Consider the following 27,982-nt stretch of genomic DNA (forward strand, 5'->3'; position numbering starts at 1 on the left):
ACTAGAGTCTTCAAAACTTCAATGATGATGATTGCCTCTGAAACACGTACCACTAGGGTGCCCAGAATATGGGAATATGGGTCTCTGGGCCAAATATGAGCAAGGAGAAGTTTGTATGGAAAAAAATTTAGAGCAGGATTATAGCCTTACCTCAGTGAGGAAGACAAAATCGAAAAAATGCATGGAAAATTCAATTTTCATACGGATGGCTTTGCAGGGTGCGCTACTTTCATCCGAATATTCCCAAAAGTAAGATTCTCGTTAAAAATTTAATGCTCTACAACTTTGTACAACATAGTAAAGCTGTAAAACTCGATTCTTAACAGATATTAGCGATTTAAAAAACAACATTTTTTCACCAACTTTCGGTTCGGATATCAATGGGTTAATCTCAACCAATTTTGTTCAAAATTTGCACAGATGTCTAAAATATCCCAATGAACCGTTTTTCGCTTATGGGTCATATGGGTTTGCAGGGTGCGCTACTTCCATCCAAATATTCCCAAAAGTGAGATTCTCATTAAAAATTTAATGCTCTACAACTTTGTAGAACATAGCAAAGCTGTAAAACTCGATTCTTAACAGATATTAGCGATTTAAAAAACAACATTTTTTCACCAACTTTCAGTTCGGATATCAATGGGTGAATCTCAACCAATTTCGCTCAAAATTTGCACAGATGTCTAAAATAGTCCAATGAACCGTTTTTCGCTTATTTTTGAGTAATTTTTTGAGCACCCTAACGTATCACATACCGTCTTTCTGCATAAACGCGACATAATAACCCGTCGACAAATCACGCTATAAAGCTATTTCACTATCATCACTAAGGGAATCTGTGTACCTATGTGTGTGATGGTGGTGGACACCTCCAACCAAACCGCCAAACACCCAAACCACAATTCCACGGTGAAAATAACGTGCCATAAGTGGTACTTTGGCTGCACCTTGATGCCGGCAACCTGCGCTCCAGCTGTGCTATGGTTTGGCTTTCGGACTGACCTGACAGTGGACAGTAGGGTGACAATAAAGCAACTCATTCATGTATTTTCTAGTCAAATACTGCGTTTCCATGAAACAAGAGATATTCAGTACGATTCACAATTTCTCTTGATAGGTGATAATTTTGTGAAAAAAGGAAAAGGTTTTCTTTTTTTTAATTCGAGCACCATTTTAGTCACCCTAGTGTCGTCATCTACGGTCGGTGGCCGGGCGCCATCAGGCACGATATTTTACGTCGTTTTCGCTAAACTTCCGGAGATCCAGGAGGTATCGTGATGTAAGGTTGTCTCTGTGTTTGTGTTATGCCATTTTTGTTTCGTGTAAATTTTGGTTATGCAAAAGGCTTGGTTTAATTAGACAATTGAGCTAAAGAGCTATGCAAATAATAGAAGAAAAATAAATCGGGAAATTGATGCATTATGAACAAAAATCACTTAAACTTCAATTTTGAAGTGATGCATAGCATAGCATAGCATTGGTGTCTACCCGTAGCTGCTACTTCGTTATTGACCAGGACCCCCAAACATTGCTCCGTGGACCACAGATGAAAAGTAGGAACCAATCATCACCCCTTCGCAATTTTCAAAGGTCCCTATCGTGCTGATCAATACCGACGCCGGCCACGACCAGTGGTAAGACACGGGAAGTGGATGGGAATGTTAGCCGATACTTGAGTGATGGGACCGCCAAATCGACTGCGTCTCCGACAAAGTATCACATGAGTTTTGAGGGTTAGTAAGATGGGTATGAGGTCAGGATTCACTGTGGTAGGTGATGCGACCATGAGCAATTTGTTTATCGGTTGAAATTTTAAAATCTTAGGCAGCCGGCTGCGGAAAGATACCTATCTAGGGATTTAAATATAGTATTAATTCGACCGCGATTCTCCAGAAATTCTCCGTCGGCGTGCCTTCCGATCAACGGTGATGTAGGAAGGGCTTCATTCATTAAAATTATTTTATATCATAAGCCTTAAAACATATCCGTCGACGTGCCTTCCGATCCTCGATGATATGGAAAGGACTTAATCCAGCAATACGACTTGCTTGTCTCAAAAAACAAAAATCGGATCGTTTCTATCGAAAACTATATAAAGAGAACAAAAATAAAATTCATCGGCCAACGAACGCGTGAACAAAAAATTAATGAAAAAAGAAGAAGAAGAAATCCAATCACCCCATGCACTCGAACAGCGACATAAAAGAGACGGAAAATAACACGAAAAAACAGGACTGCGCGTCCACACAGGCACCGCACTACTGATGCCATTATTTAATTATAATGACCCCATGCACTCGAACAGCGACATAAAAGAGACGGAAAATAAAACGAAAAAAAAAACAGGATTGCGCGTCCACACAGGCACCGCACTACTGATGCCATTATTTAATTATACTGACCAATCACCCCATGCACTCGAACAGCGACATAAAAGAGACGGAAAATAACACGAAAAAACAGGACTGCGCGTCCACACAGGCACCTCACTACTGATGCCATTATTTAATTATAATGACCCCATGCACTCGAACAGCGACATAAAAGAGACGGAAAATAAAACCAAACTTCAATTTTGAAGTGATGAGTATCAAAAGTAAGAAACTTTTTCTCCGATCTATGGTTTCTTTGTTAATCAATCGAGATAAATCTGTACTTCCAAGGAAATGCAAACAGATTGATGGGTGAAATTGAATCAACAAGCACAATCAAACATTGGTTGAATTCTGGGAATCCAAGGAAATCGCATATTTAAAATGCCTAAAGCAGTTTCTCGGGACAGAGCTGTTCAGAGAAGAGTGGCACTGGCAGATTGAAAATGGAAGATCGTCTGGATTCATTATTTCACTGTAATTTAAAATAGTAGAAAAAAGTTGTTTATGGTTGCTTTAATATTTCGATGCCTTTATGCTCTCTTTTACAAAGTTTACTAGTTTTCCTTCCTAGTAAGCATAAGAGACCACAGAGGCGTCGATTTGTTAATCCAATTCAACTCAATTATGAATGTCACAAATCGACGTCGTCGTGCTATCTTGTCGCACCCGCTATTTCGACGTTCCAAGAAAAACGCGTTTTAATGTTTGACCTTGAATTAACAAAAACGGAAGTACGCAATGTAAACAATAACAAACACGTTTTGTTTGGCTGACCATTATGTGCATTGTCCCGAAGTTTGGTTGAAGTTGGTTGTTGGAGTCCCAAGTTATAATTACACTCAAACCCCGATGGTTTGACACCAACTGTTGTCAAACGAACGGGGTCACGTTTTAGTTTGACACCCCTTTTACACGGAGTTCACACACACTACCAAACGTTTGTTTTGATAGTGTGCGTGAGCGCCGTGTAAAAAGGGACAGTTCGTCACTTTTTAGTTTGACTTTGACCAACCAACGGGGTACAAACTAAAAAAGTGTCAAACGAAAAAGTGACCAACCACCGGGGGTTGAGTGTACAAATGTTTACGGTAGTCTAATTTGTACGTGCGTCAAACGTGTTCTGACCTGGAATCCCTTTGGCCAGTTGTCGCACTTACATCATTTTCAGGGAGTGACAAGATAGCATGACAAGATTGAGACATCTTCCATATGAAAAGTGACAAAAATGCACGGAGTTTTTTTGGTTTTTGTGGAATATTTCAGGATTGAAATCAAATTTTGGGGATCTGTGAAGGTCAAAAGGTGAGGCATTGTGAGCTGCACAAAATGGCGATCTTAACTCAATTTGGCCTAAAATGCACGTACGACAAGTTAGCACGGCGGTGACGAAATGAAAACAAACCTTGTGTAGAAATAACAAAAAAAAAACATTTTAACAGTCAAAATATCAGAAATATGAAAACGTTCTTTGATTTGGGGCTTTGAAAGAAGAAAAAAAAATCGCGGCAATTCCCAGATAGTAGCTAATTGTATTTCTGTAGGTACCAGATGTTATTACCATCGCATAATTTTCTTTTGATTTTGCCCGGGACATCTGAGAACGGTTCCATCAAGCTCCGCTTTGAATGACTTTATTGAGCGTATAACAGCCAATCAACAGCTTTCCACATATCTAGTTCCTACCTTAACCTACTCCCAGTAAACCGGGTAGTCCAACATCAAGAGCCGTTCATTCTGCGCTGTTAAACCTTCCCTGCAGTCCACGTAGTCTCATATATCAAATAAAGCCAAGACAGTGTGTTCCCTGTCATCAGCGTGTTTTCTGGTGCTCCTGTTCGGACTCCGGTGAGTCCGATCCATCTTGCCAGCTAGTGTTCGGAAAATTTACCGCCCAAAACTCCGGTCGATCCGGTGCGCAAATTCAGCACAAAAATAAGATTAATTAGAATCACTGATAATGACCCGTGTCCTTGTACTTGTCGAGCTACTCTCTCTCTCTCTCTCTACACTGCAAGAGTACCTTCCAAACAACCGGCTGGATTTATTAGGATTAGACCTTTGAACAAGTGCTGGGGCTGGGTTACGGCGTAGTATCAACTCCGGGTAATCGAATGGATAGTCAGTTTAGCATGGTTTAGACATAGGTGTCTATGTTTAGCTTCGGCCTACAAATAAAATGCAGCTTCTGAAGGATATGCTATGCAAATACAAACAAACAAGCTTCTCTGCACAAGGTTAAAATTATTCCACCATAAATCCAGCAGATTTTGTCTCTTCAAAGAGTGAAAACTATGCTGCTTCACTTCAGCTTCCATTCCCTCTCACTAACATTATTCCTCCCATGTTGACATCGAAATTAGAATATAAAAGCGACCATGAAATATTTACCAAGATCTTATCACCCCCGGCCTGTCAACCGGCCTGCAACATCTCGGAATTGACTTTGCTTTACAACCTTTGACGGCATGACCCCCATAAATTTGCGCGCGTTTGCTTTTCCAGAAAAATTCTAAGTGATATCTTTTTCTGCAAGGGAACCCCAACAGAGTCTGCAGAGAATGTCGAAAAGGCATACTTTAACTTGAATTTCTTCAACAGAATAGGCAGCAAGGATATGTGGTGTAATCACACAGAGAGACGGCGACGAAATGCGGATTTATCCCTTTCTAGTGTCTCACCAGACCGGACTGAACGATGCAATATGGGGGCCATAAATTACGGTCACACTTTTTCATTGCGATGCTGCATAGTTTGTAGTACCAGGCAGATTGCGATTGAAGCATTTTATGCAAAGAAAATAGTTTGAGTGGCATGTTGATTGTGTTTAATTTAAATAATTTTCTTGTCATGAAAATAGCACAGGAATTTTGAAGAAAATTATATTTGAGCTAGAGTAGTAAAACATTTCTCAAGAATGGTTCAATCCATTTGCCAATTTAATTTATAGTACTGTGGTTAGTTCTTTTTGATCCGTTCTGGTTTATAGATTTTTGGTGATTTCTGAAGCTCAATTTATTCTTTTGAAGATAAAACTTTCTGTCCTTGCAAATAATTCAATACCTTTGTTAGGTTTATACTTTTTGTAGGACTGTATTGTTAATCTTCTATGGGCTAAGATAGTATTTTTAAGGGAGCAAAAATGCAAAACTTTTGTTTTTTTCTGTTTTTTCTGCACAGTAAAAAATTGTGTAAATTTGGAGGGTGTGATTTTACAAGGTACAATATTTCATCTTTTTTTATGTAATTTTACCTCAATTCAGAATGAAAAAGTGACAAAGAGCGGCCGTAGCTGACTGGTTACGGTGTTCGCTTTGTAAGCGAATGGTCCTGGGTTCGATTCCTATCTGCTCCCAACGAGATAGTTTATTAAACATAATTCTTGAAACTCTGGGACATGAACGAAAAATCAAAGTCGCTCGAGTCGGGGTTCGATACCCAGTGCTTTGGATTAGTAAGCAAAAATGCTAGTCACAAAGCCATCATGGCTTGGTGAGCTATGACTGGGATTAGGAATACTGTTACTACTAACTATATATGCGCTGGGTCTTTGTCCATTTGACAAGGGTTCGGAAGTTCTAAATAACGTTTGAATCCGATTGATGCAAACGTTCTTTAGGGCGGGGTTTGTCGATTCAAGCTGAAGTACCTCGCGCTCGGCTAGTCAGCGTAGAAACGGGTCACCGAAGCTCGGCAGAGCTAACACCATCCAAATGCCTATGCGAGTTATTTGCAAGTAAAGAATGTAAAAAAATAATAATAATAATATAAAAAATACATGGAAACAACTACATTTGTAAGAAGCGACCGCGTGGTCCCGTTTGGTTGATTGCTTACACACAATTTATAATGAAAAAGTGTTATTACACCAGCAAAGTGGTAAAATTGTTTATTTTCAGAGGTAAAATCACACATTTTTCTGACATAAAAGATGTCAGATGATTCTCAGGTGTAATATTACCATGATTATGTTAATGTGTGTTTCAACCCATGTGAGTTATTTAAAATTTTCATTATGAAAATATCCTTGTATTGCACCTTACGCACAATTTGCACCACGCAACCTAATTCTAGGAACGCAACTGGATCTGCAAAATATTTCTGAATCTTTCCTGACACCACCTCTACGCAGGACAAGTTTCAACGAAGGATAACTTAATTTTCAAGAAACTCGAGAGTGGCTATTAATATTCCTTGCGACAACTAGCTGGTTACCGTGCTCGGTAAATTCTTGATTCTGCCTAGAGCTTCTATTGCCAACATTGCACACTAGTTCAAAACAAATATTTTTTTAAATATTTTTTATGTTTACCATAATTAGTATGCACATTACAGGTTCTACAATTAAATATTTAAAATTGATTTTTGTGTAATTTAAACAAATTTTGTCCAATAAACCTTCTGAATAACCTTCAAGACACGCCACCTTGTAAAATTACCTTCTTCGACACACTTCGCTGAGCGTAAAATCCGAGCATGAGTTGAGCATGGCTCCCAAAAAACTCCCCATCCAGCAGGACGTGCCGGAATAAATGTAATTTATAGCACCAGCACCAGTTTGTCAAAAGGAACTCGACGCTTAAGCCACTGCATTTGCATCCAACCGTGAGAGAGCACAACTTGTAGATTTTAATCTGGGCCACCACTGAAAGTCTACTGCAGTTTTAGTTTAAAAGTGGAGGAGACTCACGTTGTGTGTTCCGAGTTCTATCTTGGAGAATCGGTTTGAACAACCGATCCAAGAAGGTCACGTCTGGAAGATGACATTTGAAGGATGGGACCAATTCTGGATATTGCAATTAAACTTTTCAAGTGCCAAGCGGGCACTCAATTTGACTCTGTAATCGAAATTTGAATTGCTACACGACAATTTCGGGACCATCTATAAATCACATGGACACTTTTTTTTGGAAATCTCACACCCTCCTCTTTCATGGACAATTGTCAAAAAAAAAAATCAATCGCAAATGTTTTGGTCTTTAAGGTCTTTGATCTTTTTAATACTTTCTTTTCTAAAATGATATGTGTTTTTAAAGAAATAATCCTTGCATTCAAGCAATGTAGGATCATTAACAAACGTTCAAGGAGAGACAAAAAAGCGAAAAGGGAATCACATAAAGTGTATTTCAATGCTTTTGAAATTACTTTGTTAAACTACTTACTTTTTGTATCATTCTTAAAAGGCCAAAAAACACTTGTTGCATTAAAAGCATAGACTAATATTTCGAGGACACTATAAGTTTCTTTTTTAATATTCTTCTGCAACGTATTTTTTTTTAAGGTTGTCGTTTCCGGTTTCATCCAAAAACAGAGACAGATCCATAAATCCACAGCATTAGAAAAAAATCCTAAATCCAACAATTCCATTCTTCAACGCAATTTTCACGGATCTTTCGCTTTGCAGCATCATTCGACCGCCCTGTGGCCCATTTTCCAGCGATGCTATTTTTAACTCCACCGACTGAAATCCAAACCACTAAACGCACTCAACGCGCGCGACTTGTGGAATCCTTTCTGTCAATTTTCCCTCTTCACTGACACATAAATTCCTAACTTTGGCGCGTGGGTATGACAGCCATGATGGATAAAATGGCCACCCTCCTGGAAGGGCAGCACCCTCGTACAGTCGCATACATTTTGCAGATTTGAAGAATGAAGTTGTGGATTTAGCCTTTCCACATTACCCCCACCCATGCCTTGTTTATGTCCTCGTTTCAGTCCGTTTTCTCGTGATTCCGAAATACTTTTCGAAATAATACGGAAACGGAATGCAGATGATGATGCCCTTCGATGCCGGTGCAGTTGGCTCTTTGAAAAGTTTTTCAATCATGAAAATGGAAACGGGTTGAAATTTACTTTTAAAGTGCTCTATAACGAGAAGTGTGCTTCGAATTGGCTTTTATCTATACTCGGAAGTATTTTTAAATTCGTCGAATATTGTCAGATAGTTTTCATGATTTAATCAATCATGAGATCAAAGACTAACTATCCCTGTAAGTGAAATTCAATGCACTAGAATGATATTCCATTTAACGCATACAATGAGATTCAGTATCATAGCACAATGACAATGTTATTGAATAAAGCAGAACTAATCATGTCTAACTATCAAGCCTCTTTTCAACATCATAACATTATTGCTCTATGTAATGGAGCATCAGAGTGGTCTAATTTATAGGTTTTACAATAAGCCATAAATTGTACAGTATGGCCCATAAAAAATGCGACATTGTTATTTGGTGAAAATCGGCCCTGTTTTGACTATTTACGATGTATGTAGCATATGTACATGTTAAATGGGATCCAAACAAACGAATAGTGCATTGAAATCCTTTTTTGCAATTCCGTCGTGAAACTACTTATTTTTCCTGTCATTCTTGAACGACGAAATAGCCTACTTTTCTGTACCAAAAATAACAGAATCGAATAGCAACACTTTTCAAAATAAATGCTGAAAAGTTCTACTTTTCAGCACTCAAATGGGTGCTGAAAAGTTGAACTTTTCAGCACTTGTTTCGAAAAGTAACACTTTTCAACATTTTTTTGATTTTAACGATTTATTGACAAAATACATGAAAATTTGACATAAAATTTCACTCAGTGTGTGTTTTTTTGGAATTGCAAAAAGTGTTGTATGTAACTCGTTACAAAACTTGATTTTTTCAGCACTCTTCGTATTTATCCAACTCGGTGAACCTCGTTGGATAAATGTACGACTCGTGCTGAAAAAATCCTCTTTTTTTGCAACTTGTTGCATAAACTACTATTTTAGCTTTAAAAAATGTCACAACACATTTGAACTTAAAATTCTCCAATTTGCTCCCTTCCCAGGCCATATAAAGGAAAAATGACTTTTCTATGTTGGTCGTTCTGAAGAGCCACCTCTGATATTTTGTATGGATTAAAAAGTAAACAGCCTCCAAGGTTACTGTTTTTAAGACGTGTCACAATTAGTTTCATCGAATTTTACACATTCTATTTATTTGATTCTTTTCAAAAATACCCCGATTCTGAAAATGCTTCAATTTTTAGGAGTTTGTGGAGCCTGCAATGATTCAAGGAGAAAAAATAATTCAACAAATGATGGTAATTGACTCTAACAGATGCTCTGATATGACTTTTAACAGTATAGAGCCGTTGGGCACTCTTTAGAGCCATTCTTCATAGGTTTTAAGTTATTACATTAATTTATTCAGACCGAATCACTCAAGATGATAACCCAAATGGCATTTTCCTCTAAAATGACTGATTCTATCAAAATTCATGATTTTTTTCGATTGGGCGTATTTAAGAGGGACTTCTAACGATGCTTTGGACACATGGTTGGATATTTTAACATGTTTCGTTTTGAAGATATAAGGTATGGAATTTTAGGTAAATTGTGTACCAAAAATACATCCATCATTGTAGCCCACCAATACCCAATTTTGGCGAACTGAAAAAACTGTCATGAAAATATCTTCAAAATATACCAAACTAACACCATGATGCATAACAAAATCAGTTTGACAAATACATTTTAGAATGGAACAATTTTTCGGTGAAAAAATGCACATGTCGCATTTTTTTATGAGCCATACTGTACAATCATCATTTTTTGATAACAATTTATTCTGGTACAAATTTTATTTGAAGTTTTTGTCTCCCCCCCAAAGTTGGCCCAAAAAATCAGGCGGCAAAAAAAAAAATTTTTTCAATACAAATTTAAGTACAATAAGTTGAAATCAATTTAAAATGGATTCCTCTGCGTTTAGAATCATTTTTTGCATGTTTGAATAGATTTCAAAATTTGAATTTTTGAAAAAATTTGCGATTATTATTATTATTATTATTATTATTATTATTATTATTATTATTATTATTATTATTATTATTACTATTATTATTATTATCGCAAAAAGTTGTTGTAATTTTTGATTTCGTCAAATTTTACATATTTTTAAAACTAATGATTGCAAAACAACTTAACTAGTGTTAAATGCATTTTAAAACACTTTCTTCATGCAAATATTGAACCTATGTCTCGTTATTTCCCCCCCCCCCCCTCTTCACTCGTCCCCAGCCAGAGCCGAGGGACAAAAACTTTGAAAAATATTTGCATTTGCCTTATGGATGATAATTTTGGCAGGAATAAAATGGAGCTATTTAATTTTATTTATTCATTTATTTCTTTATCAATAAAAAACATTTGCCACGATAATGACTAAATTTAATTAAAAAAAAAATTGTAGATGCTTCTGATTCTGTTTCGTTATTGAAAATAACTATCACCCTATTTGGATTTGGTAGCCCATCAACTGTATGATTGTGGGTTCATACAATATATCTTTTTGAAAAATGCAGCCTTCATCGTTGAATAGACCAGCATCCTTCCAACAGTCACTCAGATGCAACAATCTTTGCGTTGCACTGAGGTCAACAGATTGATTGGAAAGTTGGACTATTCCTTTGCACCCTTTAGTAACAAATATGTTCAGTGATGCTGGGAGAGCTTGAGTTGCGGAAAGAGTTTTTTTTTCAATTTGTTACATTATTGGCCTCGACGATGTCGCAGTTGTATGGTATCGAGAGGGTACAATGAAATGTAATTTGATATCTTCCTTAAATATGTAGTATCGCTTTTCATGACAGAATCCGTAATAGATTTTGTCTAAGAAATGTAAATCATAGCGTCTCTTTTAAATTTAGCTTGTTTTCTTTTAAATCAAACTCAGCTGCAATATCAATTTGAGCCGGTATGTCAACAACAATGGATAGTTTAAATTTAATTGGAATGTAATTATAAAACGAAGAAAAAGTTGAGTAAAATGTTTTAAAGCTTAGATGGATGTCCAGAATATTGTTGCACTTCAGACATACTCATTTATCTAGAGCCATTGAGGGCTTTAAATTATACGCTCAATTTATCAGCAGCTTACATAACGGTTCACGCGTAAAGTCTGCCAGGAACGACAACAACAAAAGCATCGGTATTAAACACTAATCACCAATCATCTGTAACCAACCATGCTCCGCAGGTTGTGAAGCTAACAGCTAAACGCTAATTCAAGCGCACTGCCATTCATTTTACTGCGTCACAACGTTTAAAAATCAGATTGTGAGTATATTTTGCGTTAACCCTTAACTAGTTTTGTTTTATATAAAATAATAAGGTGAAAAGGCTAATTCAAGAAAAAATAGTTTAGCTGCTATTGATATGCAACTGGAATTTATTATCTTTTCACTTTTTGTGTACCTTTAACACTTGTATACGCAGAAAAAAATTACACCTTCCAAATTTACATATTTTTTGGCTGTGTACAGCGCAAGTTTGTCCCTCACATAAGGCTACGTGTTAAGTTTTTGCATATGAGACATTTATGCTTAAAGGAGAAGTACCGAATAATTTTTACACGCATAAAAACTGCTCTGATTTCTAACAATGCTGTAGATTACACGATCACCAACTCACAGTAAAAAAAAACATTATTATATTACATCTGAAAAGGGGTACATCTCTTATGTCAGAAAAATGTGTAATTTTACATCAAAAAATGTGTAGCTTTATAACTTTTTTGTTGTACTGATACTTTTTCAGACTAAATTGAGGTAAAATTACATCATAAAGAGGTTATATTCAACCTTCCAAAATTACACCATGCAAATTTACACATTTTTTTACTGTGTAAGATTAAACTAACTTATTCACTACAGTAGTTTATGAATTACTTTGTTATGTTTTGGAAATCCATGTTATTAACTTTTTACGAGAAGTAAACTTGAACTATCTCGGATCTTCTTTTTAAACTTCGAATAGCATATTAAAAAATAATTCAAACAGTGTTCTTAGATTTACCTTATTTAATGCACACAGTTTGTTGAGGGTTAACCCAACCATTTGTCTGTTTGCCTGTTGGCTAGGAGTCTGACTTGCAGACGTCGCGACAGATTGGGTGCGCGAGAAAGGGCGCTTGGCTTTGTCGTACAGCTGATTGGGGAAGGCACCTAAGTTTAAGTAACGAAGTTTTTGATGCTGATGATGATGGGGGAACTTGTACTTTTACTCTTGTTGGCTCTTGTAAAGTGCGATTTGTTGCAGTGCAATTTTTCACCATTGCGCAATTTTCTTTGCAGTTTCTGTGCAACTAGGTTACCGCGGGGTCTGATTTGCGTTTGAAACATTATTTATTACATGCTACATAACGTAATCACGAGACTTTGTTGATTTTACCACAAACTGGTACAATCTTTACAATTTTTCAGTGTCTTTTCATTTTAAGGTTCTTCTAAAAGAATTGCAAATATGATTTTTATAACATTTTTTATTTAACAAATACTGCCCCAAGTTATTAAAGTAAACATTAACTCAATTAACTAGATAACCTTCTCTCTTTCTTTTTTCTAGGTTGCATTTCTCATAGTGGCACTGTTGCCACTGCTGGTGCAGCCAAAGCCCGCAACCACAGCGTTGGACGACGTGGAAATTGTGGAAGTCGTTCCAGCAACCAAAGACGATGCCATGGCCCGTGCCGATTTGCTCCGGGCCAAACGGTCCGGATTCAATCTCGTTTCCGGTCTCAAGAGCGTTAGTATTGCTGGTAGCATGGCACATTGTCGGCACAACTAGAGCACTTTTCACCCACTCAACCCTCCCCCACACACACACACATACATTTTTTAATTTCCTCTCCACTGCACTGAATAAAATATTCACCCAAAAAACAACATTTGTCACCTCACCACCACTACATTGGCACCTTTCAGACACTACTATCGGGAATAGGACGGGCGTCGGCCTCACTGGCGGCCAGCAGCGCCGGAACGGCTTCCTCTTCGCTCGCGATGCACTCTTCCGGGGGGTCTTCTAGCGGGGGGTCGTCCTCCAGTGGACACTCGTACGAAAAACCACACGTAAGTTGCACCACCGTCATCAGACCATCGATGTTTTGCTGTGTCCGTTATATAAATCAAAGCTGATTTTGAAAATATTATAGCAAGTGATAATTTACAAACTGAATATTTTCAATTTTGAATTAAAGAGCAACTGAAAATTTAGATTCATTAATGTCAAAAAAAATCACTTCAAAAAGTGTTTTTTTGAAGCTTCATCTATCATAATGTATTCTCAAAATAAAAAACCTAACAAATGTTTACAGCCATTAAAATATCAAGTCTTCCAAATAAATAAGTCAATTTTTTAAACATTGACATTTTCAAGAACAAAATAGATTCTAAATTTCACTTTGAAGCATAATTATTATGAAAATTAAAATATTTATTTATTTATTTATTTATTTTTAAGTTGTATGTCAGAATTATAAAAAAAGTCTTAACCTTTTACAAATTGCAAAATTAAGTTCAAAAACATATTTTGATCTTCCAATCATGGCACACAAACATAAATAAATACTTGCCACAATCATAGTTCTCGAAAATGTTATTGTTATGCTGCTGAGCTAAAGTGTAAAACTAACTGATGCCTCCCAAAGCTTTTATTTTAACGGCTCAAGCATAAAATCCACCAGATGCTTCCACGTGTTGCCACTACACGAAAAACAACAACGTCGTCGTCGTCGTCGTCCAATTTCTGGGGCTTTTTTTTCAGCTCCCCCACATCTCTGTACGCGAGAACAATTCCTGTCACTGGCAGGCAAACAAGCAAGCGAGCAAGCTCGGGGCATACAATACTGAAAGCTCTTTCCGGAAAATCAGTTCACCTTGAACGTGCAAGCATTAAGGAGTGTGCTTATTGCCATCTCGCTCTCTGAGTTCGGGGTAACAACTACACAACAACGAGAAACCACTTTTGTGACGGCTTTCGAGCAAAGTGTCACCAAATGGACTTTTTATATTTTACAAGTTCGAGGAAATGCTCACATATCCAGAACGCTCCTGGAGGTTGATTTTGAAGAGTTCTCCGAATGAGAAACAGCAACGTAAATGCATTGAGTGAACATAATAAAACTATTGAAATCTTGAGTAAGTCACTCATCATTGGTAGAATGAATTTCACAAGTATTACGACATTTGCATTAGTCGAAAAAGCCCCTTGACAAAAAATCAGTACATTTAAAGTGGTCCAAGAAATGACATCTGTTTCAATTGTTAAGGTGTACCTGATGTTCCAAACTTGCTGCAATTCACAAAACTCTTTGCACTACTGGAATTTGGCTTTTATCTGGCGTCTACGCTTGTTCCCTATTCAACATTCCACTACACAAAGTACACTTCATAAATAATTCATGCACGATGACGTTGGACGTGAACACGAGATACTATGCCATTAGAACCATGACAATATCAACGAAAGAGTTATTTGGTTTAGCTAGACGTCTCCGGAATGCTGACTGCATTCATCTTGAAACATTATATCGATTATATCGAACAAATCTTCAGTAACAAATACTGTCAACTGGGGCAAATCAGGACCATACTATTACAGTTTATTATTACGGACAGAGTTTTAAAACACTATTATGGTAAACATTGTACTATGCTTGTTTTTTGTGTCTGTTCTATCCGAATCATATAAAAAAAATTCAACATATTTTGCACAACATGATTTTAAAGACATTTCTCAAGATTCGTCCAGATGACAAAATTACAAAAAATAATGAATAGAGCACTTTTCATTTATATATTTAAAATATTAATACGAATAAGCGAACACGAAAATACGGAAATTAAAAGAATGCTTTTTTATACTTCGGAAATTTAATTCTGATGTTGATTCACGAGATTGGATTAAAAACATATTCAAATGACTTTTATATGACATTAAAGACGTTTTACAACACGTTGCACCACAACCAACTGTTTCAAATTTTTCTGTCCTTATTAAAATGTGGCAAAAATGAAAAACATATCATAAACTACTCCTCACCCTAAATAAATTCCAATTAACATCGAACCAATTTTCCAGGAAGACAGCCACTTTGACGGTTGGAGCTTGAAAAAGTCCATCTTGAACACGCTGTTCCAGGCAGTCAAGGCCATCACCGGTGGCGTCACGATTCTCAAGGGCCAGCTCATCAAGGGTTCCGGTTACGCGATCAGTGGCCTCGGCAAGGTCGTCGCGTCCGGTGGTGATGCCGTTTCGAACGTGGGCAAAAAGATCACCTCGTCGGCCCACCTGGTCCCGGCGCCGTCGCACTCGTCCGTCATTCATCCGTTCGCCAAGCTGAGTGGATCGCTGTCGTCTGGGTCGTCCAGCCTGATTTCGTCGGCATCATCTTCATCGTCCGGCGGTTCATCATCGTCGTCGTCATCGTCCGGCCACCACACGGGACCGTCCAGTGAAAGTAAGTGCCACCGCACGTGGCTATTACTACTTGGCTATATAACTTACCTATCCCAATTAGAGCGGCGTAACACCCAATTACGATTGGGAGATTTTATCACGTACGGTGTTATAACATGAGCATCATCTTCCAAATAACTTTATCTCAGCAATTATCGCAAAAAATAGTTTAGAATTTCCGAAAATTTTCTCAAAATTATGATTTTGAAATTGTACACATCTAAAGTTTATTTTTAAAAAGGTTGGAAACAAAATTTCCAAATGTTGAATGTTTTTGAAACCGCGTCAGGGGAATCACAGCACTCAATGAGCTTAAATTACACATTTGTTTATTGGATCTTTCCAAAACAAAATTCTTGATTAAAATTAAAATTATTATAAATACTTTGAGATGTGCTAAATAAATATCGTTTCTAAGGTAATTTTAATATGACATTATTTTACAACAGGCTTCACCAGCTACGAGGGACCAAGCAGCTATGATACTCACAGTTCGTCCCACTCATACATTCCTCCGAAGCAGTCTGCTCACTACAAGGCTCCCCTGACGTCGTACGGTACAGAAATTGAGTCTGATGGTAAGATTTATCTTGATTAAAAACATTTTTATGTTTAAATTTCCAGTGAAAACATGCTCAATTGAAACTCATTTAATGAATGGTGTATCTAAAACATTTAATAACCAAACTCTATTTCAGCGCGACACCCCGAAATTGCATGACAATCAACAGATTTAACATTCTTTAACACTCTGGTTGTTCCGCTCAAACCGTAATCCATGGATTGCACAACCTCACAGAGGGCACAGGGCTTGCATATCGATGCACATTATACACTCGATGGTTGCCGATATTGGGCTGAGTGAGCAATTCTTTGTGTAAATGTGTTCCTGACATGTTATCGCATATTTTAATGAGATTATGCCAGTTGCAGCATGTGTGGACCTGGTTGGGACAAAATGCCAACGGCACACCGCCATCACTCCGGAAAGATACCTCCGCGGGGAGTAATGACGGTCACATTTTGGGTGAAAATTTTCGTAATTGAATTGTCGATGTAAAATTGGTTCTAGATAAATGGGGTGCCCAATAATTAAACGATTAATTATGGTTTTTAAACGCTGCCAAAGTGATTAAGTTGAAAAATAAATATTGACGTGCTAAAGGGTACTTTTCCAAAAATATGTTCGTTTTCGGTCCGATATATCAATTCATGGAATTGCAATGTGAGAATCACAATTATATTTTCTCCTGCCATTATTTACAAAGAAAAACCTTTTTAAAAATGTGTTTGAGTTTTATGTTTTATGCCAAATTCTTTTAAAAATTAAGTTGTTGTTTATTGAATTAAGGTGACTTAAGTATTTATTTTATTTTCTTCATAATTATAAATTTAACTATTAAACGTAAAAACTTTGTTTTTTTAATGTTTTGTGCGTGCTTGGTTGTTTACTTGTTTTTTAATAGTCAATCTTCATTAAATTATTTGTGGATGTGTTAAAAGAACGTTTATTTATGATTAAAGTTATTTGTGGATACGTAAAATGAAAATGTTTATGTTGATGTTCGGATGTCCGAATGTTGTGCAACCCATCGTTCGGTAAGTAGTTAAAAGACCTCTCCAATGAGTCTTAAATAATGAAAATTTAACAACTACAGCATTTAAAAGGCAGTTTAATAAAATTATCTTACAAATGTGATGAAAGCAACATAACGTTATAAAATAATTGAATGAAGATTTATTATCTAAAACCAACAAAACTGATTAAATTACGTTTCTGTATAAATATTCCATAATTCCAGTAACTGTAAATCGAATAAAACAAAATTGAGGAAAATTCAAGATTATTACAAAAAGTTTTCTCTCATTCAAATTGACCGTTATTGTCTTGACCTTACGCATTATACGGGTTGTTTTAGATTGACGTACATTCTTAAATGTTAGACATTTTCAATTTATTCTGGGTTAATTTTGATCAACTTTTATAAAGAAAACATTTCTATATGATAAGTTAAGTGCTTTGTTCAAAAAATTTCACAATCTATCATGTATTTACTGGTCTGCTATCAATCAGTGAAGCAGCTGTATGCAAAATTTCCCTGTAAGAACGCCTGTCATAAAATCGTTTGAATCAACACCACCCACTGGTTGCCCAATAAAACCAACAACGTCACACGAGTTATGAATGGAACAGCTTAAGTGGTATTGCGGAAGAAGAAGAACCACGCTCGTTTTCCAGGTAGCAGCTGTGGGAACATTTTATGAATGAATGCCATCGCACAACAGCAAGCAAGAACCGACCGCACAGATGACCGATTAAGACAATCATGGGTTTTGAGCGGTGTGTGGTGTGCCATTTGAACCCGTGTGTGCAGGTGCATCCGCCGTAAAACTGCAATGCCTTTTTTTTGCTTTCTGCCGTAATCGATCCACGTGGTTGATGACGACGATGTGGGAGTAGCTGTGATGTACGGTAAATGCACCTTGTGACGGATGAGTGCCGCTTCAGCAGTCTGGCGGTCTGGTGGTTGGCCACTGATGATCATACTTTTTGCGGTTTGCCGGAACGATGGTTCCAGGTTGGATATGTATTCAAATTAAACAGATACTCCCCCCTGTTTGGACAAAAATTGGTTTCCGGACGGTTAGTTTATTGAGTTTTAATCATTTCACATGAAATCAACTATTCGTTGTGTCACATTAAGTTGACCGATTGACAATGCTATTTGAAATAAGGTTATTGTGTATTTTTTAATGTTTTTCTTTTCACCCGGTTTAAATTTAACTTATTGAGAAATGCTATTCATCACTGGCACTGGTCTCGTGGCACATATAATAATCACTTTATTTTCAATGCCGTTGATTATCATGAATTCCACTAATACATGTTCTCACTGGCAAATCGTTACCACAGCCAATAAACAAAATCATTCACACCAACGTTTGACTGTTCAAGTTGTTGCCAACATAAACATCAGACAGATGTAAAATGACCGTAAAGCTTTAATTTAAAGTTGTCACTCTGTTGTTTTAATTTATAACGTGCGGTAGTTTGAATCTCATAATTCTTTTTTTTTGCATACTGCATTTTGCACAAGTTATGCAACTCAATACGTTCGCTTTTATTTTTGTTATTTTTAATTTGATTGCTTATTTGTCGCGAGGGCTTGTATGTACTAACAGCCAACTTAAATAAAGTTAAACGTTAGGTAAAAATTCTTGACGCTTAAAAAACGATAAGTTGCTCGATATAACATTTGCATGATTGTAATAATTACAGATTGCGAAGCCAAAAAGAGAACAACTGACAGGTAAAGTTTTTGAAACGTATAATGTTGAACACGTGTTTGAATGGTTCTTTACCTTCAAAGCCTGGCCAAAAATACAAGCGAAGTGACGTAACAGCCTAGGGACCCAACAAACCAAGCGACGCGTGTTCGTGTTCCTTAGGTGGCCACTATCCCGAGCAGGGGTAAATAACACGGGAATACCAAATTTTGGTATTACTTGAGCAAATAACAGCGACCAAAATGTGCCCTTGGTTGCCCAGTAATAGATTGTAAAATACCATGAAATCATACCAAAATCTTGTATGTGTAAGGGCACAACAATACCAAACCATGTTATTCCAAGGGTAAAATAATACCTCAAAATAGAACCATTTCAATACCAAGTTGAGGTCTTCTGGATTTTTGAACATTGCTTGAATACCAAAACTTGGTATTGCCATGGTTTTATTTTTAGGTATTCCCGCGCCCTTGGAAAATCATATTTTGGTATTTCTGTGGTCTTTCACATACATGATTTTGGTATGATTTCATGGTATTTCACCATCTATTACTGGGCAACCAAGATCACATTTTGGTTGCTGATATTTGCACAAGTAATACCAAAATTTGGTATTTTCATACCATTTTTAGTGCAGCAGATGCAGTTAGTGAAAAAACGGAAATGATCCATATGCAACAGCCAAATCTACTCACCTGATGATTCCATGTTGTTCTTAGTGATATTCTTCACCACACCGAATGCATTTGTCATTGATGAACGGCTTGTGTATGAAGTTCTTGAAGATTCTGAAAAATAACAAGATTTAAAAATAAGTGTTATTAAAATAAAACTGGATTGAAATTCACCAAAATTCAATAATCTTTCGATTGACTCGTTTTTCAAAGTATTTGGTTTTTTTTCAAGTCATTTTATCGCAAAATTTATTATCTTGTCCAAATTGGTAAAAAAAATTCCATAGTTTTAGAGAAAATTGATGAAACCTTTCAATACCAAAATAATACCAAAATGTGCCATCCTGACTTTGAAAATTTTCCACAATTTTAAGTCATTTCTGTAGGGGGTATATCAAAAATGTTTAAAATCTAGTTTGAAATTTCAGTTTTTCAATGAAAGCATTCACTTTGATACATCATTTTATTGCAAAATTAATTATTTTGTCAAAATTGGTCAAAATTTTCCCATAGTTTCAGAGGAATTTGATAAAGCACTTTAATACCAAAATAATACCAAAATGTGCCATCCTGACTTAGAAAATTTTCAACAATTTCAAGTCATTTCTTTAGGGGGTATATCAAAAATGTTTAAAATCTAGTTTGAAATTTCCGTTTTTCAATGAAAGCATTTGCTTTGAGACATAATTTTAGCGCAAAATTAATTATTTTGTCAAAATTGGTCAAAGTTTTCCCATAGTTTCAGAGGAATTTGATAAAACACTTTAATACCAAAATAATACCAAAATGTGCCATCCTGACTTAGAAAATTTTCAACAATTTCAAGTCATTTCTTTAGGGGGTATATCAAAAATGTTTAAAATCAAGTTTGAAATTTCCGGTTTTCAATGAAAGCATTTGCTTTGAGACATAATTTTAGCGCAAAATTAATTATTTTGTCAAAATTGGTCAAAGTTTTCCCATAGTTTCAGAGGAATTTGATAAAACACTTTAATACCAAAATAATACCAAAATGTGCCATCCTGACTTAGAAAATTTTCAACAATTTCAAGTCATTTCTTTAGGGGGTATATCAAAAATGTTTAAAATCTTGTTTGAAATTTCCGTTTTTCAATGAAAGCATTCACTTTGATACATCATTTTAGTGCAAAATTAATTATTTTGTCAAAATTGGTCAAAATTTTCCCATAGTTACAGAGAAATTTGATAAAACACTTTAATACCAAAATAATACCAAAATGTGCCATCCTGACTTAGAAAATTTTCCACAATTTCAAGTCATTTCTTTAGGGGGTATATCAAAAATGTTTAAAATCAAGTTTGAAATTTCCGGTTTTCAATGAAAGCATTTGCTGTGAGGCATAATTTTAGCGCAAAATTAATTATTTTGTCAAAATTGGTCAAAATTTTCCCATAGTTTCAGAGGAATTTGATAAAACACGTAATACCAAAAGAATACCAATATGTGGTGTTCGACCATTGAGAAATTCTGCAATTTTTCAATATCAAAACAATACCTTAAATTGGTATGATACCACATTTTGCTCTTGCATAATCCTCAAGACAAATTTTAAAGGGTCCAGGAATACCAAAATTTGGTATTGATACCAGAGAAAGGTATTATTACGCATTTCCCTTGTTATTTAACAATGCTCGGGATAACTAGTATCAATGGCTAGTGTCATGGGGGCCTTCGACAGTTAGTCTTTTGCGTCTGCCCGGGATTCGTGCAACCTCTGAATTGTCAGTCCAGTGCGCGGTCCAATTGATCAACACGGGCAGGCTGTATCCAGGTTTTAAGTGAAGATGGCGTTCGAATGGTGAACGTCCCAAATGTCAAAAATGTGGCTGTCATCTATGGCACACATTTTTCGTAATGTTGGTATCACTGCGTGATTTTGACATTTCGGGCGTTCGTCATTCGAACGCCATTTTCGCAAAAATCTGGATACATTCATTGAAACACACCTGTACCAAGTATTGCATGAGTTACATCAATAGTTCCTTCAAAACATTATAAACTAACACCATAGTGTGTAACTTTTGTTTTTTTAAATGTCACTTTTAATTATAGGTATTTCCTAAAATTGAAATTCGTACATAGACCATGAACTGTTTAGCCAACTGATATAAAAGAACTGTACTTAATGTTTAGATTCAACGTTCGTTTTTAAATCCACTTGAAGGTTCCAACAGTTTTTACTGTTCGGTATCGATTTGCTACCATGTTCAAACCTTTCTAACGCAGTTATCTTTTAGTTTATTCATCGGCACCACACCACCACCACTACACACTGCCGGGAAAACGACATCCGTCGTTGAGGCGTCCGACGTTCTGAGGCAAATTCTGAACCAGAAAGTTCCCTCTCACAACAGTCCCTCGACATCGACCGGGTACAGTTACAACAGCTACCACCACGCGACGGGACCGATGAAGTACGAGAAGCAACCCAAGGCCACCCCAATTTCCCAATACGACATCCCGAATGATCCCTTCCCCCCACCATTCAAACCCCTGAAGAACAGCAATAACGCTTACCTGCCTCCGTTATACGGCGCTCCTCACGGACCTATTGAGTCCGTTACGCATTCGCAATCGGTGGTGACCGCCTTCGGAGCACCTTTTAATGGTGGCCAGTACCACGTGGAATCCGAGTCGGAACCTCAATATCCACCATCATATGACATCTACCGCTCGATGAGTGTCAAGATGGCCGGTAAGAAAGAGAAGATCGTTACACATCAGTCTCATTCGAGTCATCCCGATCCAAGATCGAAGGTCACCAGCTATACCACCAGCACCAACTCCCTGTCCTCCTACCTTTCCCCTCCGAAACCTACCGCACTGACCAGGGACCAGAAAGAACGATTCCGTGACGATCACCACTCCTCTGACGACGATCACCATTCGGTCCATGAACAGCAACTGCACGATCTAAGCCAAAAGTTCGGGCCGGGGATTGAGGTGCAAAAATCGCTCACATTTGAAATCACTGACCCCGTGGACGTTGCCGGATTGACCCAACACATCGCGAGTCACGACCTGGAACGACGATCGGACGACAAGGACGGTCATCTGAAGCCGCCTACGACGACGACAACAGCCAGTACTGGTGCCAGTAGCAGCTCAAATGACCAAACAGAGAAGACTGCCACGTAGACCAAGGGACGACTGACGAATCAACCATTTTAGTCATTTGGACTTAGTGTACCATTGAACTCAAGCGCGCGATAACGAGATCCAGGTAAAGTGTGTCTCTGATCATTTGAGCGTACATTTTGACTAACTCACACCAAACAAACACACACCCACACGTACCCTACGAGATGAAGGAAAGCACTAGTTGGAAGTAGCATTGAAAATCTAGAAACTCTTCGATTTCCATTTGTCTTTTCACACATTCATATCAAGCACTTCTGTAGAAGATTTTTTTACGTTCTTAGTATTGTAATTGAAATATGTACTTCATCCAGATCGGAGAAGCCCATTTGCACCTTAAAATAAAAATTGTTTATCGTAATTGTCCTGCACAGTCAAGAGCTGAAATCACTTGTATGGAAACAAGCAGCATGCTGACCCAAGTGACAAACACAGTATTTGTTTATATTTGCCAGCTTGATGGCGGTTTACATTTCAACTTCATTGTCGAACTGATATCGATTTACTTAATTTTCGAGGAATTTAGTATTGCAATAGCACAAAGAAGTTCTCTTTCGCCATATTAGTGTAAAAATTCATAGTTTTCAACATAGTTTTTGATTCAATAAAAAATAATAGCTGGTATTTAGTTGTTAGGTGATGGTGACGAGCTAGGATGATCTAAAAAATGAGGTTTTTACCACCACCAGTGACGAGACATTGTGTCTGGGAGGTGAGAATGGGTCCAAGTGATTTTTTATGTATTTTACCATTTCTCAGGATCATCTCAATGAAACTAAATTCTGTCAAAATGGTTGTCACCCCTCTATGGCGTTAGATTGTGTCAATTTTCAAACGATTGGCATTTAAGGTAGAGTTCATCAAATTTCACTATATTTTGGGAACATGTTAGTATACTTTCTAAGAACAATAATTAATATTAATTCTACGTTAAAAGATTTTCGATGTTATTTTTTAAAAAAGAAATTAAATTAAGAAATTACGAGTGATGTATCGTTTTTTCACCCATAGTCATCCCCACTGGCGGTACCTAAAATTTCCGCAACAACTCAAACAAAATTTAAAAAAAAAACAAAAGGATAGTTGCTTGGTTAGTACGGTAAAATTTATGCAAATTTGGACCACAGCGAGAAGTACAGTTGATTTGAATCCAGCTGGGAATTAAAAAAAACAATGTTGAGTTTATTTTTTATCAACTTTATGAGCAACTGTAAATTGGACGAAAACTCGAGCTCATTAGGCCAAATACATTTTCCATACCATTTTGTATGGAGAAAGTCACTTTTTTCAATAACGGCCATATTTGACCATTGAATAGTATCAAAGCAATGTAAACACACATTTATCTACATCACCTTTCCCAAAATCTCTTTCAGATGATGATAACTACGCCAAAATAATTGTAGGCTAAGTCCCAACAAAAACAACAACAGCAAGCTGCCTCTTCTTATCATCGACGCAATCAACGTGTTCCACATTCCAGCGATGTGATCGAAACGCGAAACGGCAATACTCAAACAGAAGCAACCCACCCCTCAGTCGTCGTCGTAGGGGCTGATATTAGTCATCATAAACAAAAACAACAACTGGAAACTCCGCCAGTCTGGGGAGCCGGTAGTTTTTCTTAGCTTGCCTTATTTTTTTCGTTTTGCAACGATGACTGCGTGCAAACTTGAGCTTTCCACCACGTGGGTTTGTGTGCAGGTGGAAATATTTACATTTTTCACTTTTGATTTTCACCCTTTTGTTTAACACGACGCCGGCTCGGCCACTAAAGTCTACGTTTTAGTGAAAAATGCTCATATTTTAGAGGTTAGACAATAGGGAAGCGGGAAAACAGAAAATGCATGAATATCAGACCGACTTATAGAAAAAGTAAAACTCAAACATAGTTTTAAGCGTTGAAATGATTTCCAGCGAATTGCATTAGACAGTGGAATAGTAAGCAAAAATGTCGTAGTGATTGTGAGTTGAAAAGAAAAAAAATGAAACCCTTTATCATTTCCTAGTGAACCGTTATTTAAATTTACTACCCTATGCTGTTATCTATAGGTAGCATTGTTGTTAATGTCATAGGTTACCATTAAATGGTCTGAAGGTGGTACTGTTTAGCGAAAGCAGCTAACACCATTGTATATTCTCTTCTTTTTCTGTATTTATTTTTTACGTTTTTAGAAATGGTTAATAAAAAGTAATGAAGTGTAAATAATGATGTTTTAAATTGCTGAGATAGATATCACAGTTGCCTGTTTTTATTTGGGCAAAGTACAACAAAAACAGTGTAATATCCATTATGTGTTTTTTATGTCTTTTCAAAGGCTGTGTAATAGTTCAGTGACTATACGACTACAGCATCCCAAAATATTCTTTGACTTCGACATCTTCCTCCATTAAAAAAAAAAATAAAGTGGGGAAACTGTTACTAGGTCCCCCCGACGCTCCTAATATCCTCGCCAGGATCAACTTCAACGTCATCCCGCGGCCGCTCAGAACGTGGAACGCACTCCGCCTAGACTTTCATCGTACTCAATAGGGACGTGGCGTTACATCGTGCTGCCATCTGGTTTTTTTAAGTGCAAGAGTGTAAAAGTGCTGAGTCATCGTCTAAAAATAGACGGCGTCCTATCACGCCCAGCAAAATGAAGTCGATAAAGTAGTCGGTTTCGATGAGAAAAAGTGGAAAACGTGGTCTAAAAATAGATACGCCATCCCCCTATATGGACAGCAGGAACCTATCCGGGCGATGTGTGACGTTTTCAATGATTTTGACGATTTATTTGACTACTCGATGTCTGTAGATTCCTTTATTTCTAACTTACGCCGTACTGTTTTTGTTTGGATCTAAGTTTATATTGTATCTCGTGAAATGTATTGACCATGTTTAAAAGAAGGTGGGTTTTATGCCTATTCGAGAGTGGTGAATTTAGCGAACCAACTCGAACGGGCTTTTACCACCCAGTCCATTAAGACAGATAAATGTCGGATGGACAATTATATAAAAATAACAAATAACAAATTAAATAATCAGCTCTGACTTCGGCTTCTCACAAATTGACGACTGCAACTTAGAGATGAAGCGAAATATTTGAATCATATTTTAGACACCACTTATTGATTATTTCTCAACGTTGAACTCAATAAAAAACTTTCCTTTTATATGATTTCAACATCACATTTAAAAAAGACATAGTAGATAATTGTAAGTTGACTTTCAAATTAAACCGATTTTTATGTTTTATTAACTAGTGTAGTCATCCACAAAGTAACACAGAGTGACCAGTCTGAAGAAAAGTAAATACATTTTTTGGCTCCATAAGGTTTGCTGGTAAGCGTGATTGCCTCTCACCCAGTCGGCCTGGGTTCGATCCCAGACGGTCCCGATGGCATTTTTCGAGACGAGATTTGTCTGATCACGCCTTCCGTCGGAAGGGAAGTAAATGTTTGTCCCGGACTAACCTAAAAAAAAGGTTAGGTCGATAGCTCAGTCCAGGTGTAGGAGTCGTCTCCCTGGGTCCTGCATCGGTGGAGTCGCTGGTAGGCAGTTGAACTAACAATCCAAAGGTCGTCTGTTCGAATCCCGGTGTGGATGGAAGCTAAGGTGTAAAAAGAGGTTTGCAATTGCCTCAACAATCAAGCCTTCGAACACCTAGTTTCGAGTAGGAATCTCGCAATCGAGAACGCCAAGGCAATGCTGTAGAGCGAATAATTTGATTTTTTTTAAGGTTTGCTGGTAGCAGGCGTGCGGTGTACCTGCGATATACCATAAAGTTTAACTTTGTGTTACTCTGTGCTACAATTTGGTCTTTTGTAATCAATTTTGAATGATTTTCTAACAAGTTTGTTCATATTATATTAGAAATAAACTGAGTTTCCAGCAGTTAGAAGCAGGGTAAAGTTTGCTTCAAATTTCGGACATAATTTTATTCGTTCATTTTAAATACAACTAGAATGACTTTTATAGCCAATATTTATATTCTTGAGTGCACTTTTGGACTTTTTGGAAACAAGCAAGTTACTACATTACAAGTAAAACATCTTAAATTAAATCGTCTCTTGTGTGCTATCTTTTGACACATCTGCTGAAAAAAGATAGGACTGATCAGAAGAAAACGACAAAATAGCCTGACTTTCCCGCAATTTCGATTCCGGTCAGCAGGTATTGCATTGTACCACATACACACACAACTGCCATGCCAATTATACAGATAAATCTGTATTGTACAGATTTTTCAATCCCAAAACAATTATTTTTCCAAATTTCAACTTTTTTGTAATTTTATTATTCTTTAATAAAGCTTAAAGCATAGAGCCGGGACCGTGGTGTAGGGTTAAGCGTGATTGCCTTTCACCCAGTTGGCCTGGGTTCGATCCCAGACGGCAAATTTTGAGACGAGATTTGTCTGATCATGCCTTCCGTCTTACAGGGAAGTAAATGTTGGCCTAGAGGTTAGGTCGACAGCTCAGTCCAAGTATAGGAGTCATCTCCCTGGGTCCTGTCTCGGTGGAGTCACTAGTAGGCAGTTGGACTAACAATGCAAAGTTCGTCAGTTCGAATCCCGGGGTGGATGGAAGCTAAGGTGTAAAAAGAGGTTTGCAATTGCCTTCGAACACCTAGTTTCGAGAAGGAATCTCGCAATCGAGAACGCCAAGGCAATGCTGTAGAGCGAATAATTTGATTATTATTATTATTTTTTTTTTTTTTTTTGAAAGCTCAAATCTGAGTTCACGGGTCCCCCACAGACCGTTATTATGAAAAAAAAATCCACCGAAACCAATGATTGGACATGGTTCCTGGGACCATTCTGCACCTCTGGGCCGAGTTTCAAAATATTTGCCGGCAGAAATTTCGAATACGGTCAGTTTTAGTGTTTTGAGTAGAAATTAAGGGGATATCGCAAATAAAATGCGTCGGAAAAGTTCAAACCTTCGATGTTTTAATTCTAAAACGTTACTGGTCATGGTTTTAAGTTGTTCTTACAGTTAGCAGAATGAAATAAAACGATTTACCGGACTGACTTAGCCGGATTAAGCTTAAGTTAAGTGACTTAAGTACATAAATAACAAGTTTTTACATAAATATCTAATAAAAATTTAATTTTTTTTATTTCAAGTCAAGGAAAGCTAGATTACACAAAACCAATATAAAATGGGGTGACTTTGAGCCAAGGGGTGACTTTGTACCAACTTTACGATTGCATAATAGCTATAC

The 27,982-nt window shown here is 37.0% G+C and overlaps 1 protein-coding gene across 1 annotated transcript in view; it reads left to right on the forward strand.

Moving 5' to 3' along the window:
- The window catches only part of LOC119765184 (serine-rich adhesin for platelets), a 48,452-nt gene extending 23,473 nt beyond the window's left edge, over window positions 1–24,979 (forward strand). The window contains 6 exon segments of the mRNA XM_038248547.1: window positions 12,757–12,936; window positions 13,116–13,262; window positions 15,274–15,652; window positions 16,101–16,259; window positions 21,902–22,858; window positions 24,150–24,979. Coding sequence (XP_038104475.1) covers window positions 12,757–12,936; window positions 13,116–13,262; window positions 15,274–15,652; window positions 16,101–16,259; window positions 21,902–22,773 — 1,737 coding nt within the window. The 3' untranslated portion in view covers window positions 22,774–22,858; window positions 24,150–24,979.
- The last annotated feature ends 3,003 nt before the right edge of the window (window positions 24,980–27,982 follow it).

The sequence above is a fragment of the Culex quinquefasciatus genome, chromosome 1 (genome assembly GCF_015732765.1).
Source record: "Culex quinquefasciatus strain JHB chromosome 1, VPISU_Cqui_1.0_pri_paternal, whole genome shotgun sequence".
Classification (NCBI taxonomy): Eukaryota; Metazoa; Arthropoda; class Insecta; order Diptera; family Culicidae; genus Culex; species Culex quinquefasciatus.